This window comes from Ciona robusta, chromosome 9, assembly GCF_009617815.1.
Source record: "Ciona robusta chromosome 9, ASM961781v2".
Lineage (NCBI taxonomy): Eukaryota > Metazoa > Chordata > Ascidiacea > Phlebobranchia > Cionidae > Ciona > Ciona robusta.
The window spans coordinates 5,149,168-5,169,987 of NC_143243.1; the positions used below are offsets into that span (position 1 = coordinate 5,149,168).

A 20,820-nucleotide genomic window follows, 5' to 3' on the forward strand; every position below is an offset into this window, starting at 1 on the left:
GGTCAAGTATTCTCCATATAATTAGAATATTAGATAAACTTTGCTGCATTGATGGTTCATAAATTCACTACCACTGTTACGTAACAGTAACCACTGTTGTAAAATATAACGGCGGATTATTACGTATTATCAATGGGAGTTTTTGGTTGAAAAATAAAGGTGTTTTGATGAATTAAAAAATATATAAATGAATAAATTTGTAGGTGCTGGGCTTTTTGCCAATGATACAGCACAGTAATGTTTTGTATGAACAAGTTTGACAAAGAACTGGATTTTAAACTGGTTGGATGGACGAGAAAGTGAAGGAACGCCCTCGAACCAAACGCCGTGGTGGTGTTTTGATGAAAAAAGGCAAATTAAAAGAATCTCGAAATGCCGATAATGCCCCGGAATTAATTAAGTAAGTACGATAAACAGTTTTGGTTCGTTTATGTTAATATAATTTAAAAATTAAAAGATTAGCATTCAAAAGACAAGCCAGCAGATATGTAACAAGGTATTTTTGCTATAAAGCGTGTCTATACGGTATACAAATTAACATAAACTGCAGACCTCGTGTTAGCAGCAACAAGGTATATAACTTATGACACTATTATGAATACACGGCACGACTTTTTGAACAGTTGTATTGGCTAAATAATATTTTAGCTTAAAACTCGTGCTGCCTGCAAGTGAAGTCATACGAACGAAACCGAAACCTATGACAATCGCTGTATAGCTCGCACCCAAGTTATGATATAGGCATATACATATATAAATGTATCTTATGCATGTTTGTGTTGTTATAAAATATACGATAAATACATTTGTTGTTGTATAGATCAAATCCGGAGCCCAAAAGGGAAGAATCTGTTGGGAAATCTATAGGTTCAGCTAAGCTCAGTCCAACCGATCTACAGCTACTAAATAGTAAGAATGTGTTTTAAATGGTGTGGTTTCAACAAGATCGCTAGAAAATTATTAGCATTCAGTGTTACCGGCATTAGCTTAAAATTTGAAAAACTTGAATTAATTTTAAAGTGACCAAATTTGTACACGTGCCACTAAAACGACAAGATATCTGCCATATAAGTTAACAATTTGACAATTAACGCTGCCTATGCCTGACCAACTGATTGTCCTTACACCTTTCTTCCAATTAGAAATTTAATGTAGTAGGGCGGGGAAAGATGGGACACCTTTAGCATATAATATTCAAATATACCAATCGTGTTTTAAACAATTAACAACGGTCTATGGGAGTCGTGACTCGTGAGGATACGGTTTTATAATTCTTTGAATGTTCATTGTTTACTATATACCGAAAAAGACGAGAAACTATAATGAAAGGGTGTCTAATCTTACCCCCATCCTAATATAGTGTTTAATTAATTTTTGTTTACCTGAATTACTCTGTATTGTCTGTAGGGTGTAATGCAGTGTAACTTTTATACAAAACGTTATTTATTTATTTTTTATTATTAAGGATGTTTTAAAAACCGTTGTTTAACCGTTTACTCGTATTTTAGCTTTTGTAAACACCCCCGTTCTTCGTTATCGTGACCGAAAAGAGAAAAGAAATTTCATTTATATTTTAAATTAGTCTTGTTTAACTATCAGAGAAACCTGACGTGGCCCCTGCCTTTAAAAAGACAGCGTTTAACGACAGAAGAAGCAGTTATGCAGGAGTTACTAAACACGCCACGAAAAACAATGCATTTCTCTCTGATCAAAGGTAGTCTACATTTACACTCGCAACAAATCTTATAGTTCGATATAAACTGTAGCCTATAAATAGTAGGGTAGGGAAAGATGGGACACCTTTAGGACATAAAATCAAAATATCCTGATAGTGTTTTACTGTTTTAAACAATTAACAGCGCGCGGTCTAAGGGAGTCGTGAGGATACGGTTTTGTAACACTTTGAATGCTCTTTGTTCACTACCGATTGAGATGAGAAAATATAATAAAAAGGTGTCTTACCTTCCTCCACCCTACTATACATTTTTTTTTAAATCGACATAGAAACGAAAGGGAAAGCGAGCAAACCAACACGATAGTTATAAGTCTGATAACACATAGGGGGATTCCCTGTAGGTACTTTAACTAATCATAGGTTTTATGCAATATGAACAAGCTACCACTATGTAGCATGCCAGGAAACCTGAGTATGCAGTTGGGCTAAGGATCTGTTGATAGGTTGTTGATGGAGCAGATTAGATCAAGAATAAAATGTGAGATTTGCTGGTTTGTAATACAATACTCGTTTTACTTCAATTTTAGATCTCGAAGAAAATCATTTGATTTAAGGGGAAAGAGTGAAACGAAAGTAAAGTTGGACCAAGACAAGCATATGCCTGCAAATGAAACGTTAACGAAGCAGCAAGTACTTGGTTAGATGTTTAAATTTAGGTTTCCAATTGTTATATAGTGGGGTGGGGAAGACGGGACACATTCAGCACATAATATCTAAATATCCTGATCGTGTTTTAAAAAATAGCAAAGTTTTATGTGAGTCGTGGGAGAATGCGTTTTTATAATTCTTTGAATGTTCTTTGTTTACTACAAAATCGGTCCAGAAAATAAAATGAAAAGGTGTCCCTATTTCCCCCACTCCACTATATGCAATATATACAATTTAGATTAAATAATATGCTACATGTTTTAAGACAAATCAATAAAGTGGTTTACAGTTTGTTTAATTATAGGCCTACATTGCCATTGTTTTTTATATTTTGTTTTATTTTTAGCCTTTAAAGAAGCATTCGATTTATTTGATAATAATGGAGGTGGAACAATTGATGCTCTAGAATTAAAAGAAACGCTTGAATCTGTTGGGATAATGTTGGATGAAGCTGAGATACATGATGTTATGATGAGATTAGATAAAGATGGTAATAAACTAGTAGTATGTTTTATTTTAACAATGTTTTGTTAATATTAAATTTCATTTAAAAAGTTACAATATTTTATTTTAATATTAAATCATATTTAAAAAGTCCTGCTTTCGAAAATTATTATGGTAGGCCTATGCGTTATATGCTGTCGAGAGATGATTAAGTTATAGGCTTTAATTGTGAAGGTGTGTTATGATATAAAATGTTTAAATCTACTAGTTGTATGATTTGGTGACATTCCTTAATATGCTTGTGTTGCAGAATTTAAAAAATTCAAGTTCCAACTTTATTTTATGTTTATTATTGTATTGACTACTGTACGAATAATTAGGTAATGGAGAAATTGACTTTGAAGAATTTTTGGATTTGATGACAAACACAGAGATGTTTCTGGAAGCATTTGGTGAGTGGGGTTTTTGTTTAGAAACAGTGCCATAATCTAAATTTCTAAAATGATGTTTTTATGCATAAGCTTCTAGACATGATGGGAGTACTGACAACTACAACAGAGAAAGAGATGTTTTGCTGTTTGATGCTTTAACTGAGTTCATGAAGAAATCTGCATTGAAGGAAGCTCATGAAATAGTTGGGTATGAAAACTACAAAAAATACTTTTACATCTTGGTAGTTAGAAAACCACCGTTTGCTTAAAGGATTTAGTGGTGCCAGACAAGTTTCCGAGATTTGGGTATGAAATCTACAAAATATGCCTTTTCATCTTAATAGTTAGAAAACCTATGTACGTTAAAAGTTATTTAGTGATGCCAGACAAGTTTTTAAGATGAGGATGTAATGTTTTAAGTTTAACTTTTGTTTCAAAAGTTAAACTCTTTTTTATGCAGATACTATGCCAAGAAATATAAGAAGGTTGTTAAGTCATACAACGCAAACAAAGGAGCTCATGTGGTCGGCCATTATGCTGATGGTGCTCGGTTGATTGGACTAACTGAAAAACAAATTGTACAGCAGTTAAAGAAGCTACAACTATGTCAGAATTTTGAAAGTAAGAAAATTGAGGTTATTTCTAAAGCGTATCAATTTAAATGGAAACTATGTTTTGTCCTGCTTTATGTATAAAGACAGCTATATACAGTATAATAGCCATTTTACATTAACTATTTACGGAACACAACTCAAAGTTTGGGAAAAATAAGTTGTTTAGTTTATAAACAGTTTTTATTTTGATCCAAAAACATCTTATTCAGATAAGGGTGAGAAAGAAAGTCCATATGCACAACCTCTACAACTTTCTGTGTTAAGATCCGTTACCACCACCCCTAATAGTCGTAGAAGAAAAAATAAACAAAGGCCAAGAAAACGACCAACACTAAGTTCGTCAGGTAACATGATAGATTTGAACAGTCTCAAAAATGACAAACATGAAAGTTCTGGACAGTTCAGATTAGTGGTACTTTATACAACATAGCCCCTTAAAAAAAATTAAAATTTAAAAAAGTCAATAGCCCCTCTTTTTTCAATGTTTTGAAAATATAAAGAACCGTCATTTGATTGAAAAATATTGTGTTGGAGTGGACTTTATTATTGTTTAAATTTTTTTATGACCCCTTTAAAAAAGGCTTATGGGCCCAGGTTGGAAACCACTGGTTTATATGTTGCAAAATTTATCTTTAAATAATTCGCTTTCCAATTTTTGAAATATTTATGTTACTTATTTATTTGGTTTGTATAAAATACACAGTATAGCAACAAATGCGTCCGTCCAGTAAAACGAAATCAATAGAAAAATATACGCATATAATTTGTCTCAAATTCAGTTTGCTGACATAATAAAAAAATTGCCACTTGTTGGTCACTAATTGTAGTTGTATAATACCTACATTTACTTCAATAAAAAAACCTTGATTTAACTATATGCTGTTGTATACATAGCTGTTAATTGCAGCCAATTTAAAGAAAGAATCATTGCATTTACATCATCAACGTTTTATGGACAAGTTACCAACACAATCACAACTCACAAGGCGTCCTTCATCTTCTGATACAAACATACAGCAGTTTATGAAAGCCAAGGAACCGCATACAAAGCATAGAATTGTTTTAAAGGTTATCCTTTTTACTGGTAGACTTGATTTGTAAGAAATAGTGCAACTATTTTGTTGTAATAATGCAATGGGTCCCAAACGGGAACTCGGACCCGCAGTCTTAAAAAAAGCAAATAATTTTTGAAACCATTGTTATTTTTGTCATAATTGCTTTGTTTTTTCTCACTCCAATTTAACTTTTATTTTTTTAGATAATCAACAACGACTTATTCCATAGAGGTTCTATGAAATCTGGAAGTGGCTCAACTAAACAAGATTTGAAAAAGGTTTGTGCTTATATATAAATAATTCACTTTGTATCAAAGTTTACTGCTTTATGGGGAATTGTCTTTCTGTATAGTTGTAAATTAGACAAGCCATAGAGCCGTATATCAGCTGAAATTTAGACAACCCATAGGGGTTACTTTTACGTTATGTGGCGAGCGCTTTGTGCTATCTGTTTTTTCAACAAATGTGTCAATGTTTGATTTTTGTTAGAAATCAACAGCTCTAAATCATCACAAAGATGAAGTTGAAGAACACAAACCTGGCTGGCTTAGTCAGAGAAACAAGATGTATAATGTTGTTGTTACAATGCCAGTTAAATACAGCCATGTCCAAGTCGACCATTTGCCAAAGCTTAGAAAGAAGGTATCCTAAACTTAACATTGAAATTGTTTTTGTTAGTTTAATATATTGTTAACATTTTATCTTTGTTGGTTCATTATAATGTTACTGGACAACAAACAAACTACTGTAATGAACCCAATGCGTTGTAATGAGTCTAAAACTAAATTTTGGTATTGATATTTTTTACAAGGTAGAGCAAGCAAAACAGAAGTTCAGTGAAGAAATATCAAAAAAGAAAATCCAAAGTAATATTCGTCATTACAAAGAATTAGATTCAAGACGAATTCCATCAACAACGTTGTATGAACATTTTCAACGAGTAAGTAACTTTTACTAGAAAATCCGACATCAATGCAGTCTTGCTTTTGATTAATCATAACAGATTGAGCATCATCTTTGTATTTAAAATATAAATCAGACTAGTATCTACAATAAGTGATGTTTTTACCTGTTACCTTGTTGATGTGTATATAATGCTTTTACTTTGCTAATAGTTTGTGTAAATATTGTTTACACAGGTGTTTTGTGCATACAGCAGCGCAGAGACCAATAACAGAACATGTGTGTCAGCTGACCAACTAAAAAAAGCAAGTCAACACAATAACTTTCACAGAAGGCAACCTTCACAATTTCCATTCTATCTTTCCCATAGTAAAAAACAATATTAAGAATTAAAACAAATGCACTTTAGATGTTCTTGAATGAATCCAACTTACTTATCTTGCAGTGACAGGAAAACGAAATTGTCATAACAGGGGTATTCTGTTTAAACACTGCATGTCTGTTAACCATAAGGGTGACTGTGGATTTTTTGCTGTGTACGGCTGACAATTTAATAAAAGCCAAGGTTCCACTAGGTTGGAGCAACTGCAATTAAGCATCTTGGCCATGAACACAAAAATGAAGCAGTATCAAATGCAAAAACCTTGAACTAGAGGGTCAGTAACCATCGTTCCATTGCTAAATGTCCAAAATGGGCAGGAATATCATCTCGAATCATATTCCTTACAAAATCCATTTTACACTTTAATATCATATTAATTAGCAACTCATAGACACAAATAAAATCAAAACTCTCGTTTCTCCCAAACTTTATTTTCCTGTTTACTTAATGAAAAATATTTTACTGCAAATTATGTGAAAATTTTAAAAATCTTTGATGACATTTAGGCTTCTTCATCTTCTCCTTCCTCTTCATCAAACTCTCCTTCTTCCTCAGCCGTAGCATCCTGGTATTGTTGATATTCGCTCACAAGATCATTCATGTTGCTTTCAGCTTCAGTGAATTCCATCTCATCCATACCTTCACCAGTGTACCAATGCAAGAAAGCCTTTCTTCGGAACATGGCAGTAAATTGCTCAGAAATACGTTTGAACAATTCCTGAAAACAAAGTGTTAAAAACTTCACTCTCACACATTAATACACCACCACTAACTTGGATGGCTGTGCTGTTTCCAACAAATGTTGCCGCCATCTTTAAACCACGTGGAGGAATATCACAAACAGCGGTTTTCACGTTGTTTGGAATCCACTCAACGAAGTAGGAACTGTTTTTATTTTGAACATTCAACATTTGTTCATCGACTTCCTTCATTGACATTCTCCCACGGAACATTGTTGCCACGGTGAGGTATCGACCATGACGAGGATCGCACGCAGCCATCATGTTCTTGGCATCGAACATCTGCTGCGTTAGTTCAGGAACGGTCAACGCTCGATATTGTTGACTTCCACGACTCGTCAAAGGAGCGAACCCGGGCATGAAAAAGTGGAGACGAGGGAAGGGAACCATGTTAACCGCAAGTTTGCGAAGATCAGCGTTAAGTTGACCTAAATCAACCCACAAGTTAAAAATTCACAAAAATTTTAAATTTAACATTCCAGATACCTGGGAATCTCAAACAAGTTGTGACTCCGCTCATAGTTGCGGATACCAAGTGGTTCAAGTCACCATATGTTGGTGTTGTTAATTTTAATGTACGGAAACAAATGTCATAAAGAGCCTCGTTATCAATACAATAAGTTTCATCCGTGTTTTCAACAAGTTGATGAACGGACAAAGTTGCGTTGTACGGTTCAACAACGGTGTCGGAAACTTTTGGCGAAGGAACAACGCTGAAGGTGTTCATAATCCTAAAACAATCAAATTAATTAATTTAACAGAAAATCATTTTTATCAAAAAATATTCCAACCTATCCGGATATTCTTCTCTAATTTTACTAATAAGCAAAGTTCCCATCCCGGAACCTGTTCCACCACCAAGTGAATGCGTTAGTTGGAATCCCTGCAAACAATCACAGCTTTCCGCTTCCTTCCTTACAACATCAAGAACTGAATCGACAAGTTCAGCTCCTTCAGTGTAATGACCCTTCGCCCAATTATTACCAGCTCCACTTTGTCCTGTCAATTATCCCAAAGTTAAAAAAACAAGTTTTTTTTTTTGAAAAATTAAATTTAAAAAAATCTGTAGACCTGCCAACCATCATAACATTATTAAACAAAGTTTTTATTTTTTACAAAAAACTGTAGACACATCAATGATCTAACATTATTAAACCAAACATATATCACTTTTCTAAAAATTTGCATAAAATAAAAATGTAGACGGACTCTATATAAATATTTATTAAACTGCGATACTGTACAGGCTTTTACATTGAAGACACAAACAACAACAACTAAAAACACTTACCAAACACAAAGTTGTCTGGTCTGAAAATTTGACCGAATGGGCCAGATCGAACAGAATCCATGGTTCCGGGTTCTAAATCGACTAAAATAGCTCTTGGGACATATTTTCCTCCAGTTGCTTCATTATAATAAACATTTATTCTTTCCAGTTGTAAATCACTATCTCCATGGTAGGTTCCAGTTGGGTCAATTCCGTGTTCATCACTGATTACCTCCCAGAACTACAAAACGTTCGTGGTTATTCAGTAGTTCGACGATTTTATATAAAGTTAAACGAACCTTGGCACCGATTTGGTTTCCACATTGTCCAGCTTGCAAATGTACTATTTCACGCATGATTATCGTTAAACAGGAATATTATTTAACTATATCCTGGGAGGCTGTCTAAAAATAAATCACCGACGTAATAAAAAATGTACGCAGTGGAGCAAGAAACTGGAAATGTCCTGAGTTAAAAAAATGAATTCTTTGGAAATGTTTATGAAAATTCTAGAACATGGCAACTGCTCTTATTGGTTGGTGGAATAATGAAAATGATCTGATTGGTTCGTTTGAATTAGACCCAATGAACTTGTAATTGGCCATAGAAATAATATTAAAATGCTAAAAATGGAATCGGCCTTTAAACAATTTTTAAATGTTAAAGTTCATTTTAACTTTTATTTAACTTTCAGTAGAGTCTATAAGAAAGAAAATGGCTGCCACTTTTATTCGAGGAATTAACCATCATCTCAAACTAAAGAAGTCTCTCGGAACACAAGCAGTCACCTATATGTTTTCAGCGTCTTTAGCAGCCGCTGCAATCGCTTACACTGTGAAGTCAAAAGCCGACATATCAATCAATCGGTGGGGCAACCGGAGACCGATGGACAAAGTGGATCAAACTCGACCGGAGCAGAAACTGTTTACAGCCTTGGATGAAGACCGGAGAAGATACAAGATAGATGAGGCAGTTGTCGGGCTGCAAAAAGAGATTTATCAAGGACTGGAGTTTTACACTAGGTCACCCCCTTACCTTAAGACCAATTGAGTTTATCCGTGTACTTTTTGTCGGGGCCTCCGGTATGCTCCGAAATAAAAGGAAAGCGCAAGCAGATAAAAACACGTTGATACTGAATGCTGTTATTATTTCAGTTTAAACCGGTTCAATCCGATTTTATAAGACTATAGGAGAGCTACCGCGACTGATTTTACGAGGTTACCATTTGAGAAAATATGGGGGGTATACCGTCGCTGTTAAAACCGGATACCGTATAGGAGTATAGAATGTTATACAGGCTTTGTTTGTAAATATATATGGTTCTTTGTTTATGGTAATAAATTTATATCTGTTCTTAAATACAGTATGGTAAAAATCAGTCATGAATACTCTGTGTTAGGTCATAATGGTGATGTTTACATTATTTTTACATTAGATTTTTTGTGACTTTCATAAAACTGTAAGCAGCATGATAACATATTATGCGTTAAGGAAATAATGCACACTCCGTATAATTTAGAACAGAGTGATTCAAAAGAATCCTGCAATAAGAGGTAAATAATATTTGTAGACGGTATGTATACATATTGTTAGTAGATATGAATTTGGGACTGGTGATAACTAGACTTGTTTAAACTCGTGTATCGTTATAACACCGGTGTTCCGTTTCATACACCGCGTGTCCGCTTATTGCGAGTTACCACATCAGAGCAATTGCTTTCTCAAGACACACAACCTGACAGTAGCAGCCTCAATCACATACCTCTCGGCTAACAACTTTGCCACGCCTCCGAAAGTCTTAACCCAGCAGTATTGTCTTTCATAGCTCATCGTGTACAGACGAAGTCGGGAACGATGGAGACAACAACGATAAAATAAGTGCCATGTCACATGTTTCTGGTGATCGTCCAAAGATTTCTGCTAAAGCAAAGAAACGTTGCCCACTTGGATACTCACCCAAAAGTAACGAACTTATAAAAGATAATAACTTTAGAAGAATTTGTTAAATCTTATACCAAAATTAATTTTGAATAGCCGCAACCCATATATCTATTTAAAGCATGTAATTGCTAGTTTTGATGTCCACTATGACGGATGTATAAAGGGTACAAACTTATAAAAGTTGTGTTTTTCCGCAGAACTCAATTTAAACGACGATGGCTGGACAACCACAGATAGTGAGCCCAAGTTGGATTGTTGCTGTCGCACGAAATCGCAACTTGCTGGAATAACGACAAAAGTAGATCAACTAGAAGAGTCATGGAAAATTATTCGTAAAAAGTTCAAACTTCATGAAGACAATATAGACGAGATGCAGGTACAAGCTGAGTTGTTTCATTAATATAGTAAGGTGGGATAAGATGGGACATGTTTTTATTACCTTTTCTCGTCCCATTAAGTAGTAAACAAACAATATTTACAGAATTATATCGCCATTGCCCTACTACTCTAAACACATACGTTTCTTGTTATAGGAACGTTTGTACTTGTACGAGCATGGGACCCCTGGAACGTTCTTTGCAAATGTAAAATATTACATCGCTCTTGTTAAATGTACAATCGTACCTTTTGTAATCGTGGAAGTCATTCACCGAGTTTTATTTTAATTCATTACAAAACCATGCAAATCAAGAGTGTAAAATTACAAGACCTACCCCAATTGATGGAATAAAATAACAAGTTTTCCTATGATAGGATACCTTCCAACTCTTTTTTCTTACAAATTTAATCACTTTAAGCTAAGAACTCGAAACTGACTTTACGTTATAGAGTGGGGTGGGGGAAGATGGGATACCTTTTCACTCTATTTTCTTGTTCTATTTGGTAGTAAACTAGTAAACAAAGAAAATTCAAAGGATTATAAAACCGCATCCTTACGACTCCCATAAACCGTTGTTAATTGTTTGAAACAGTCCGGACATTTAGCTTTATGTGTTAAAGGGGTCCCATCTCCCCCCACCCTACTATAGCTTAGTCATGTAGTTAACTGCAGTGTAATTCAAATCTGTTATACAAAAAGTCAACACAATAATTGTTTATAATTAGTTTCATTCGGATGAATGTTAAGTGCAGGGATGGAGAACACTCTCATGGGCCATGAATGTGATCACTGATTAGTGCGAAAAATCAATTATATTAGAAGTTCAATAATTCATGTAGTGCACATCACTATGTTATTCAAAACCGAACTTCTGATGAAACGATAGATTAGTGATTATACCATTGTTATAATACGAACAGTAAAAAAGGTACATATAGTAGAGTGGGGGAAGATGGGATACCTTTACATTCTATTTCACGTCCCATTTAGTAGTAAACAAAGAACATTATAAAATCTTCACGACTCTTCCTCCACCCTACTATATAAAAGTTACAATCGAACCAAATCCAAAAGCACCAAATATATGAAGCTTAAGTTATAGCGTAGAACAATACAGATATAGAACTATAAAGCAGGATTGTGAATGATATATTAAAAGCATTGAAATATTAAATATAGACGGTTTATTAAAAGTATTTAAAAATACATATTAAAAATATATTTTTAAATTCTCTGTGCTATGAGAGTTATAAGGCGATCAAATTTTGCATATCTTTCCCACTGTGCTGATTCAACACCTTTTTGACCAAATAACAATCGCATATGAAATTCAGTTGACAAAATTTCCGATATTGATTGTCCAGTATCATAGCCTATATTACAAAACATGTCAATAATAAAAGTGTGTGGTTCATAAAAAAGCATGCTTATTGCTTACCATGGACAAAAATCTTAGATTGAGTTGTTTTTTGGAACAAATCCCTTGATGTGATGTTAGTTCTTGTCACATTAAGTTGAGCTAACATTCCATCAAAACTGTCATCAGGTATATTTTTCCACCAATCATGTTCCTGCTGTATAAAAACTCAATAAATATTTTTTTTAAAGTATATTATGTCCGGTGCGGTGGCAAAGTGGTTAACGCGCCTGCCTGTAACCCAGAGGTAATGGGTTTAAGGCTCGTCGCTGCTAGCATTGTGTCCTTGGGCAAGACACTTAACAGCAATTGCTCCAACCCAGTAAGTACATAAATAAATGAAAAATTCCGAATAAAAATAATCACCCACAAAGTAACATATATGCCACATGGTAACTGGTAATCTGGCACGAGGTGTATAAACATCCATGTAATAACGACTGTCATTTTCTGGACACGCAAAAATAAAGTTACATTCATTTATTCATAAACATAACCTGTTGAGGATCCTTCGTAGATTTAGGTACACTTGGTGAGCTGCCAACGTTGGTTTTATTTGTATAATGAGGAATTTCAGTTAATGGATTCTCAAGGAAACGTAGCATTGGAACAATGTGTGGAATGCATGTGCTCTCCAAACCTTTAAAAAAGAACCATTTATGTTTTAAGCTAACCCAAGCTATGTAAACAACTACACTAAGCATAAAATAGACAAACAGTATACTATAGACATAAAGGCATCTACACCAAGGGGGTAAACTTTATTCTGTAGAAAAAAAAGTAAGATTAAAAATGCAATTTTTGTACATAGGAATCGTTCACTACATACTTTTCTATTTAAATAAAACAAAACCAAATAAAAAAATGGTAAACAATTCATGTTTTAAGCAAGATAATTTACTAATATTGTTCAACTTACTTATTTGACCTTTTCCTTCATCCAGCAATTTCAACAATGGGTTCAACTTTTTAAACAAAGTGACCGAATTATTTGTATAACGTTGCTGAAGTAATGCCCATACCTTACTGATCTTCAACATCTACATATCAATGTACAAATTATTTAGGTTATGGACCAATTCTGGTTTAAAATGCCAGGTCACGTAGCGTGCTGGTGGTACCAGTACCACACTATACAGCCTAACCCGGATGTAACAAATAAACCGAAACATTTTTATTATTATTTAAAACTGTATTGAAATACTTATGATGTAGTAGGTTGGGGGGAGACAGGATACCTTTAACACATAATATCCAAATTCAAATTTCCTGGTCGTGTTTTAAACAATTAGTAACGGTCTATGGGAGTCGTGAGGATACAGTTTTACAATTCTTTAAATGTTTTTTTGTTTACCACATAATGGGATGCGAAATGATATTGAAAAAGTGTCTCATTTTCACCCACCTTACTATATGCATAAAAACAAGATAATTAATTCATAGCATACCTGTGGGCAGAGCAAGCCATGCATTAAAGCAGAAAATCCGAAAACATTTCCCAAACTGTGAACAAGTTCATTGGCTACCTGTAAAAAATATTAAGCATTAAAAAACATATATATTTATAATCATTTCCAAAGAGTACCCCCGGAAAAAATATAAAGGGTACCACCGGAAACAGTATAAATACACCAAATAACCAGTACTTAAGGCCCACAAACCTGAATAAATATGTTAAGCATATCAACCATCTCACTGACATTTTGAGAACCGGATAATATTGTTATTGCAACCCAGAAAGCAAGACATTGGTATCTGGAACAAAGGTTTATTAATTAAGTTATAACCTAATGTTAAAACAAAAAATATTCTTTGTATTATATATTCAAACAAACTAAAAATAATAACTGTAGAAAATTTCAAATTACTTTAAAAATATAAAAAAGGAAAATTTTGTTTACCTTTCTAAGACTAACTTTCTTAACTTGCTGCCAACAGGAAATAACATTTTCTCCAATCCATTGTCATGAATTTCACAAATCTAAAGGAAATATTATATAGAGAAATATGGAATGCGTATCACAGACTGAGTATTTCAATCTTTTGATGTAGAAACGTACTTTATAATCATGATAGGTGATGTGTTTTGCAATTTTAAAAGGATCGGTTTGTAGCAATATCTTCTTTACAGCGGCCATTGCTTGGCTATCTAACGGTTTGTTGTTAGTTTGCAGAATGTTACTCACATAGGACAGAACCTGTTAAAAAAAATTATAATTTGTATTTTTTGCACTGTAGAAAAAAAAAGATTTTATTGCATTGCAGAAGAAAAATTAAATTTAATTGCATTGCAGAAAAAAAAGGAATTTTATTGCATTACCATTACAAAAAAATCTGCAGTGAATGCAAATCTAAATACGATACCTTATTACCAATTTTTTTTTATTAGTATTGTATACTAAACACTCGCATCATAACTGAAGACGCACAACTTTAGGGCTATCAGCTGCTAAGGTGTCAGATTACCCTTACACATATAGACTGATTACTTAAACACATAAGTGAAAGTTGCCACTAATGTCTTAAGTGGGGTACTTGGCACACTCCCAATAATAAACAAACAACTTTACAATACTGTATTAACATGCTTACTGGTTCCTTGGAATTATCAGGTTGTTGTTTTGAAACATTCAATGCAGAAGATCTGGAAATAAAAAAAAACATAAAAAATGGCAAATATAGGTACTAATATCAAGTTGAAATTTACAATATAAACAAAATTGACTGTGCTTAGCCTATATCAATTTCACAACTTGTTACCATAGCATGGTTTACATTATAACATGTACATAATATTTATCTAACGATATAAAAGATTTTAGCTCACTGCCAAATTCTTTGCTTATAAAGGCCATTAATATTTAAACACAGATAATCCTTGACATTGGTATATGACTATCACTTATGATTTAAAAACACATTTATAATGTTTGCTTGCTTGTAATATTTTCTTTCAACTAAATCTAAAATGTAAATATGTTTTTACACAAAAGCGCGTTTTAACAACTGTTGTTTTGTTGCTATATCCTGTCTTTTCATTTATCAAAGAGACAAAAAAAAGTTATTATAATATTAATATAATAATATCAAAGTTACCTTTCTTGTAAGATTTCTGACTTATCTTCCCCTTTTTTAGAAGTCACGCTTTTTGTGAGACATTTACCAGTTGCAGATCTGGTACCAGAACCGTGTCGAATCACTGGTTTGCGAAAAGACGGAACTCGACTGGGTTTTGGTGGAATATCAAACTTGGTAACAACATTTAGTGGGGGTACTTTGTCTTCTTTCTCTGTCTTCATAACATCTATTAAGAAATTTCATTATAAATAGTGCAGATGTCACGTAATACATTTGCAAAAGACAAATCCTTTAAATATGAATTTAAAGTTAACGGAATGTTTTTTTGGGGGTTAGATTTCATGCACTAACTAACACAAACAATAAACATATTAGTCTAGGCGCCATTTATAATAGAAGTTTCATTTTCTAACTGTTAATTTTGGTATTTGTATATCAAGGAGATGGTTCAAAACAAATTTAATAGAATACTGTTTTATAATCAAAACAAGGTATTTTAAATCCAACAAGTGATAAATGTACCTGGTGCTGGCATTGACAGCAACATGCATCCACCAAGTAAAAAAAATTGCGATTGAAAAACTTTAAACACAGCAGAAACACCCTAAACAGTCCGGCACCGCAGTTCAGTCGCGGAACTGGTTGCACAAAAAACTTAAATGGGCTTTCTGGGTGTTTGGTGATGGGGCAAATCTGGCCTAAATCCCAGGTCCTTGACAAGGACCTCACCCATAAAGAATGATAAAAAGTAATAAATACACAACTTACTTGAATTGTTTTCTTTTGTTCCATGTGCATCCATTCGTAAAACTGTTTGTCTTTCATTAAACCCAACAGCAGGTGTCTGACGTGTGATAGGGTGTTGGATTAACGCTCCAGTGAGCACAGAAATTGGAATTTGGTTTTCCATGTGGTACATAATAAGTGAGTATATAGAATCAAAGTAAGCTCGCTCAAACACAAAGAATGTGCTAGAGTTTACAGCATCGTGCCTCTGGACAAACTTATTGATTTTAAAATGAAGAACTGTTGCATTCCATCTGTTATAAAATAAAATACATATATGAGATATTCTGTAGTGCTATATGATAAAGTGTACAATACCTTAATGTTAGAACATAATCATCAACACTGGATAGAGATTGACGAAGAAGGAAATCACCATCGTTTACAACCATTGCTTGAGCTTCTTCACGCCGAAGTTTAAAATGGTACCACAAACAATTGCTTATCTCTTTAGTATTATTGGATGATTTGACATCTCTGTACAAATTTTTTTGAGTTTCTACGGACTGTGGAAAAGTTGGAACAAGATTTCCGGCTGGCCCCCCTGGCATTAGCTGAAGAAAAGTAATGGATTAGGAATTTTATCAAAAGGATAATTTAAAAGGCTATATGGGGAAAAGAGGACAAAAGTCCAGAACATAAGGGTGATGGTTAGAGGATGCACATAAAATTTATAAAAGGCTTTGTAAAGAAAAATGTGGAGAAGAACCAAGATGTTGCTAATATATGTCCAACTGCTAGTTCAGAACAAAATTGGGCAAGTCCACAAGTCCAGAAAATGAGCTTGTGTAATGAGGAAAGGATGATGCACATAAAATCTCATGCATCCCGATAATGCATAATAATAACATCATCACTACCCAACAGAAAATGTGTAAAAACATAATGATGGCCTATCTGCAAGTGTTTATTAAATGCCTTTAAAATTAAAAAAAAATAGTAGAACTATCAAGCATGAAAGAGCTGGGTGGTTCCCTGATTATGGGTATAAACTTTTGGGCTTACGTGTCACAACTTGGTTTCAACTTAATGGTCAAATTTGTGAGTCAAAAGGGTTGCAAAATAATGTTAAAAGTTATAAATATATCAGCAAATGTAGTACCTATATATTATATGACCTAATAGTTTCCCACCCTTGGTGGTTGCAATTTGAATTCAGTATTATAAGAAGTCCTACATAGGATAATGCATAATGTATACACTTCGGGCCTGAGTTGAATTTCCGATACAAAAGGTTCAGAACTTGTTTTCCATAAGTAAAGCATACGGTCGTCGGTCGATACGGAAAGATTCAAAATTCACACCAATGCATATAATATCTCACCTCTTCGTACATGGTTGCGTTCTTGACTTTCTGGTGTTGTAAGTTTAAACGTTCGTAGCGTATGTTTAATTAGCTAAGCTTAGTAATCTGTTTGTTATCACTCGTATAGTAAGCACACCTGTTTGTGTTTGCGGTTACCAATGAAAAAAGTACTTGTGCAGGCGGCGATTTATGATGTATAAAAACTAAATAAACGTCTATAGCTGCCTTTTTCTTTCGTTCTATCACAACTGTGACGGGCCCCTTTAAATACCGCAGTACACCAGTGCCTCTGTCGCGAAAATCTGGTTCCCCAGAAATCTGGTTCCCATTAGCTACTGCGCATGGGTAGACCAAAGAGATTAAAACCATCTCTTTGGGTAGACACGGTACATTCTTTACCAGAAATCTTTAAAACTGGTTTTGAACGAATCATATATTCATGTTTTTATATAGTTTATTCTATTTAACGTGAAAATGTAGGTTTTGTCGTCCTTTTTCGTTGTTGATGACGTGTTAACGGTAGTGGTCACTAGTTACACGTCATAATGTATAATTTAAGTTAAAATACAGCATAAATTTATATTAAAAAGATAAATCCTTAAACATAAACTTACGAAGTATATCGCATCTAACAACTGTTTTTTTTGGTCGGAAACAGAGTTATAGATTCCAACATAGCCTAAGTAGCCTGTGCTGGGAACCAGTTTTCTAGGGGAACCAGATTTCTGCGACAGAGGCACTGGTGTACTGCGGTATTTAAAGGGGTCCACTGTGACGATTTGAATTACGTTTCGTCAATATATTAGCAATACTTGCAGCAATTTTGAGATAAAAAACATTTGGTCTTCGATTTAAAGACAAGAGTTTACGATTTACAAATTTTTTATTAAGTATAACGCTTCCCAGTTTTTATATTATGTTTATGTTCACAACACGAGTAGATTTTCTGAACGAAATCCTTTTCGCTTTCCGACTGTTGTGAAGTGGTTTGCTGTAAATTTCGGTAAGAAATATGTTTTGTGTTATAATATTTTGTTAAATTATTAGGCAACACGTTAGGTGTATAAATCTAAATTCCGGATTGAGAGAAAGAATTTTAACCAGCACCTCAGTTTGTCGTTTTATAACCGCTTGTTTTACTATTCATTGTAACAAAATAAAGTCGGTAACTTTTAGCCTAGATTAGAAGGTTTGGTGTTTCGCTGTTGCCATTTAACTCGTCTACTTTATGCTCAGTCGGCCTTTTTCGTCCGATTTTTGCGTGTTTTGATATAGTAGGGTGGGGAAAGATGGGACGCCTTTTTATTCTATTTTCATGTCCTATTTGGTAGAGAAAGAACATTCAAAGAATTACAAAACCGTGTCCTTACGACCCCCATAAACCGCTGTTAATTGTTTAAAATAGGATCAGGATATTTCGATATGTGCAAAAGGTGTCTCGTCTTTCCCCACCCTACACTTTCAGGGTGATGACTTAACTCAACCGATGATAATAGAAACAGTGTATAATATATGCTATCACTAACGCTAAACCTCAAAATCTTAACAAAAAGAAATATTCTTTATTAGAAATATCTAATGATCTTGGATATACAGTAATGATTTAGATTGTGAAATAATAACTACGCTCAACCTTTAAATGCAGCATAAAGCATCATCTCTGTTTAACCGATTTGGGTTTATTTTTTTGGGTCCCTCTAAAATGTCAGTGTGCCGCAGTGTGCGCAGTGTCCGCAGTGTCCGCAGTGTGCACAGTGTATCACGACTGTACAGTTATCAACATACTACGGTCAGCCCAAACTAGTTTTCTGTTAACGTTTAGGTTACACTTCAGAAACACTGTGGCACACTGCGCACACTGACAATTTAGAGGTACCGTATTTTTTTGGATGTCACCAGTGACAATTTTGGTAGTAACAGATACTTTATCTCACTGATACCACCTGTTGACCTGTATATAATATACATGCATTTATTTTTAAGCTGTTGCAGCCAAATCTTTTAGAAGAATCGGTGACACTCTGACAGTAATTTTTCTGCCATTACAAATTTATAAGTTTATGCCAGACCTTTTTAACTGTAAAAAGGTTATCATTTAAAATGGATATTAACGCTTCAAAATTTTACAGAAATGGCAAAACGAACCAAGAAGGTTGGGATTGTTGGTAAATATGGAACAAGGTACGGAGCATCCTTGAGGAAGTTGATCAAGAGAATGGAAGTCTCACAACACAAAAAATACACTGGTTAGTGCCAGTGGTTAGCAAGTCATTTTATTTTTACACGTTTGATCAATATTACAAAGGGAAGTTATTTGGTCAAGTTTTTCCTATTGTATGGTTTATTTTATTATTGTGCGATTCTAGTGTTTCAACAAATACATTGTTCTTTAAGGCTGCCTCTTATTTTCTTCTAGTTGTTAATATTTTAGCCGAATATCAATTTGTTATCTTTTATTTTAGGTCCAAGTGGAAAAGATGATTTAAAACGTGTTGCTGTTGGAATTTGGCATTGTAAATCACTCAACATTAGGGTATGGAGGCATATTGCTATATGTTTATTGTGTAATAATAATACTTTTTAAGAATTATTGGAACTAATCAAATTGGTACATTTATCTAAAAGTATACTTGGGTTGCTAGTTACCACTACTTGTTGTTTCTCAATACATAAATAAATATTTTAAGACCTGGTTAAGGGTCCTTAATAATACTATACCTCTAATGGTTTTTGAGGTACATAATGGTCTGTTGTAAACAGTAGCATGTATTTTGGTTGCTTCTAACAGAAATGCTTCGCAATCGTAGCAAAGTTTGATTTATTGAACAGGTTTAATCCTTAGTCATCCATCGGACGTGACCGTGTAATGGTTCTGGTCGAAACAACCTAAATATCTGCAACTGCAGGCAAACTGTAGTTTTATTAGGGACCTTATGATAAATAAATCAGAAAGTAATGTAGTTTGCCAAGTTACCTACTGTAACAATGTTTGGTTTTTTTTAGATTGCTGGTGGAGCTTGGGTTCCAGAGACAACAACTGCAGCTACCGTGAAATATGGTATTCGACGTTTGAGGGAAAACCAAGAATAAACATATATTAAACGAGCGTGTCATTTATATTTAAATTAGATTTGACCATGTGGGAAGTATTTGATATGCTTATTGCAGGATTAAGAAGTGGATTGTGTATTATTCTTCAGATGTCCTGAAAGCGCTTGTAGATTAAAAATGGTGTTTAGAAGGGTAACAATAAGGCCAGTGATGGAAAATGTCAGATAAAGGTAGCGGTATTTTTCGAACGCCAAACTAAATTATGAAACTTGAAATCAAGTCAGTTCGGGAAAAATATGAAACACCTGTTGTTTACGATATAGTTCTGTATTAACGGTTTTCTTGTTGTGATGTATTGCATGTCCAGATTAGTTAACAAGGTTGTGTTGTTTGCACGTCGTTAACAAAGAAAAAAAATCGAAGTAAAGTTTTAAAGCTCTTTCCAAAATTGAGGCTTAATTACGTCATTGGGGTCAAGGGTTGCGATATAAATCTTAAACCTCGCTTGTTTGTGGCGATATGAACTGAAATTGTATTTTAGTGTAAAAAAATACAAATTATTTTATTTAAAAAATAGGGTGATTTTTACGGTATATTAATATTATATAGGATTTGGGTGATGTTCCACTCTGTTGAGCAC

The 20,820-nt window shown here is 33.9% G+C and overlaps 6 protein-coding genes across 8 annotated transcripts; 4 read left to right on the plus strand and 2 right to left on the minus strand.

Moving 5' to 3' along the window:
• The first annotated feature begins 160 nt into the window (after positions 1–160).
• Positions 161–6,236, plus strand: LOC149731460 (uncharacterized). 2 transcript variants are annotated; one of them, XM_089884198.1, is made up of 14 exons: positions 161–400; positions 821–909; positions 1,600–1,714; positions 2,263–2,372; positions 2,730–2,873; positions 3,208–3,279; positions 3,349–3,466; positions 3,719–3,879; positions 4,082–4,216; positions 4,780–4,940; positions 5,131–5,205; positions 5,417–5,569; positions 5,743–5,867; positions 6,067–6,236. In XM_089884198.1, the coding sequence occupies exons 1-13, from the start codon at positions 288–290 to the stop codon at positions 5,818–5,820; spliced, it is 1,524 nt and encodes a 507-aa protein (XP_089740324.1). In that variant the 5' UTR covers positions 161–287; the 3' UTR covers positions 5,821–5,867; positions 6,067–6,236. The 2 variants fall into 2 exon arrangements, with proteins under 2 accessions (XP_089740324.1, XP_089740323.1); XM_089884197.1 differs by having other exon boundaries at positions 162–400; positions 5,739–5,867.
• A 386-nt stretch (positions 6,237–6,622) lies between these two features.
• On the minus strand, positions 6,623–8,698 carry LOC149731461 (tubulin beta chain-like). Its single transcript, XM_089884207.1, has 6 exons — positions 8,522–8,698; positions 8,244–8,463; positions 7,744–7,951; positions 7,439–7,683; positions 6,986–7,380; positions 6,623–6,930 (listed from the first exon to the last, which is right to left on the minus strand). The coding sequence occupies exons 1-6, from the start codon at positions 8,576–8,578 to the stop codon at positions 6,715–6,717; spliced, it is 1,341 nt and encodes a 446-aa protein (XP_089740333.1). The 5' UTR covers positions 8,579–8,698; the 3' UTR covers positions 6,623–6,714.
• Positions 8,699–8,831: 133 nt separating this feature from the next.
• On the plus strand, positions 8,832–9,413 carry LOC149731462 (uncharacterized). The gene has a single exon (XM_089884216.1). The coding sequence runs from the start codon at positions 8,937–8,939 to the stop codon at positions 9,270–9,272; it is 336 nt and encodes a 111-aa protein (XP_089740342.1). The 5' UTR covers positions 8,832–8,936; the 3' UTR covers positions 9,273–9,413.
• A 167-nt stretch (positions 9,414–9,580) lies between these two features.
• Positions 9,581–10,910, plus strand: LOC149731463 (uncharacterized). Its single transcript, XM_089884213.1, has 4 exons — positions 9,581–9,775; positions 10,048–10,184; positions 10,361–10,539; positions 10,697–10,910. Exons 1-4 carry the CDS (start codon positions 9,720–9,722, stop codon positions 10,826–10,828), a joined length of 504 nt encoding a protein of 167 aa, XP_089740339.1. The 5' UTR covers positions 9,581–9,719; the 3' UTR covers positions 10,829–10,910.
• A 331-nt stretch (positions 10,911–11,241) lies between these two features.
• LOC149731464 (SH2 domain-containing protein 3C-like) lies at positions 11,242–17,334 on the minus strand. Of its 2 annotated transcripts, none has more exons than XM_089884200.1 (13): positions 17,148–17,334; positions 16,142–16,377; positions 15,806–16,077; positions 15,056–15,263; positions 14,552–14,603; positions 14,020–14,157; positions 13,861–13,940; positions 13,621–13,714; positions 13,408–13,485; positions 12,879–12,999; positions 12,457–12,599; positions 11,981–12,113; positions 11,242–11,915 (listed from the first exon to the last, which is right to left on the minus strand). In XM_089884200.1, the coding sequence occupies exons 1-13, from the start codon at positions 17,157–17,159 to the stop codon at positions 11,767–11,769; spliced, it is 1,716 nt and encodes a 571-aa protein (XP_089740326.1). In that variant the 5' UTR covers positions 17,160–17,334; the 3' UTR covers positions 11,242–11,766. The 2 variants fall into 2 exon arrangements, with proteins under 2 accessions (XP_089740326.1, XP_089740325.1); XM_089884199.1 differs by having other exon boundaries at positions 11,981–12,116.
• A 665-nt stretch (positions 17,335–17,999) lies between these two features.
• LOC149731465 (large ribosomal subunit protein eL43-like) lies at positions 18,000–20,235 on the plus strand. Its single transcript, XM_089884217.1, has 4 exons — positions 18,000–18,132; positions 19,259–19,375; positions 19,592–19,662; positions 20,133–20,235. The coding sequence occupies exons 2-4, from the start codon at positions 19,261–19,263 to the stop codon at positions 20,217–20,219; spliced, it is 273 nt and encodes a 90-aa protein (XP_089740343.1). The 5' UTR covers positions 18,000–18,132; positions 19,259–19,260; the 3' UTR covers positions 20,220–20,235.
• The last annotated feature ends 585 nt before the right edge of the window (positions 20,236–20,820 follow it).

What these genes read in the sequence shown, in the direction of transcription:
- LOC149731464 (XM_089884199.1), bottom strand. An exon ending in CTGATAATTCCAAGGAACCA is followed by an intron (nt 14,158 to 14,551) that starts GTAAGCATGTTA and finishes TTTTTTTAACAG; the next exon opens with GTTCTGTCCTATGTGAGTAA. An exon ending in TGCTTAACATATTTATTCAG is followed by an intron (nt 13,486 to 13,620) that starts GTTTGTGGGCCT and finishes TATTTTTTACAG; the next exon opens with GTAGCCAATGAACTTGTTCA.
- LOC149731463 (XM_089884213.1), top strand. Translation starts at nt 9,720, where the DNA reads ATGCACACTCCGTATAATTTAGAACAGAGTGATTCAAAAGAATCCTGC. An exon ending in ACTTGGATACTCACCCAAAA is followed by an intron (nt 10,185 to 10,360) that starts GTAACGAACTTA and finishes GTTTTTCCGCAG; the next exon opens with AACTCAATTTAAACGACGAT. An exon ending in ACAATATAGACGAGATGCAG is followed by an intron (nt 10,540 to 10,696) that starts GTACAAGCTGAG and finishes TTCTTGTTATAG; the next exon opens with GAACGTTTGTACTTGTACGA.
- LOC149731465 (XM_089884217.1), top strand. Translation starts at nt 19,261, where the DNA reads ATGGCAAAACGAACCAAGAAGGTTGGGATTGTTGGTAAATATGGAACA. An exon ending in ACAACACAAAAAATACACTG is followed by an intron (nt 19,376 to 19,591) that starts GTTAGTGCCAGT and finishes CTTTTATTTTAG; the next exon opens with GTCCAAGTGGAAAAGATGAT. An exon ending in GTAAATCACTCAACATTAGG is followed by an intron (nt 19,663 to 20,132) that starts GTATGGAGGCAT and finishes GGTTTTTTTTAG; the next exon opens with ATTGCTGGTGGAGCTTGGGT.
- LOC149731461 (XM_089884207.1), bottom strand. Translation starts at nt 8,578, where the DNA reads ATGCGTGAAATAGTACATTTGCAAGCTGGACAATGTGGAAACCAAATC. An exon ending in GAAACCAAATCGGTGCCAAG is followed by an intron (nt 8,464 to 8,521) that starts GTTCGTTTAACT and finishes AACGTTTTGTAG; the next exon opens with TTCTGGGAGGTAATCAGTGA. An exon ending in AGAGAAGAATATCCGGATAG is followed by an intron (nt 7,684 to 7,743) that starts GTTGGAATATTT and finishes TGATTGTTTTAG; the next exon opens with GATTATGAACACCTTCAGCG.
- LOC149731460 (XM_089884197.1), top strand. Translation starts at nt 288, where the DNA reads ATGGACGAGAAAGTGAAGGAACGCCCTCGAACCAAACGCCGTGGTGGT. An exon ending in GATGTTTCTGGAAGCATTTG is followed by an intron (nt 3,280 to 3,348) that starts GTGAGTGGGGTT and finishes TTTATGCATAAG; the next exon opens with CTTCTAGACATGATGGGAGT. An exon ending in AGCATAGAATTGTTTTAAAG is followed by an intron (nt 4,941 to 5,130) that starts GTTATCCTTTTT and finishes TTATTTTTTTAG; the next exon opens with ATAATCAACAACGACTTATT.
- LOC149731462 (XM_089884216.1), top strand. Translation starts at nt 8,937, where the DNA reads ATGGCTGCCACTTTTATTCGAGGAATTAACCATCATCTCAAACTAAAG.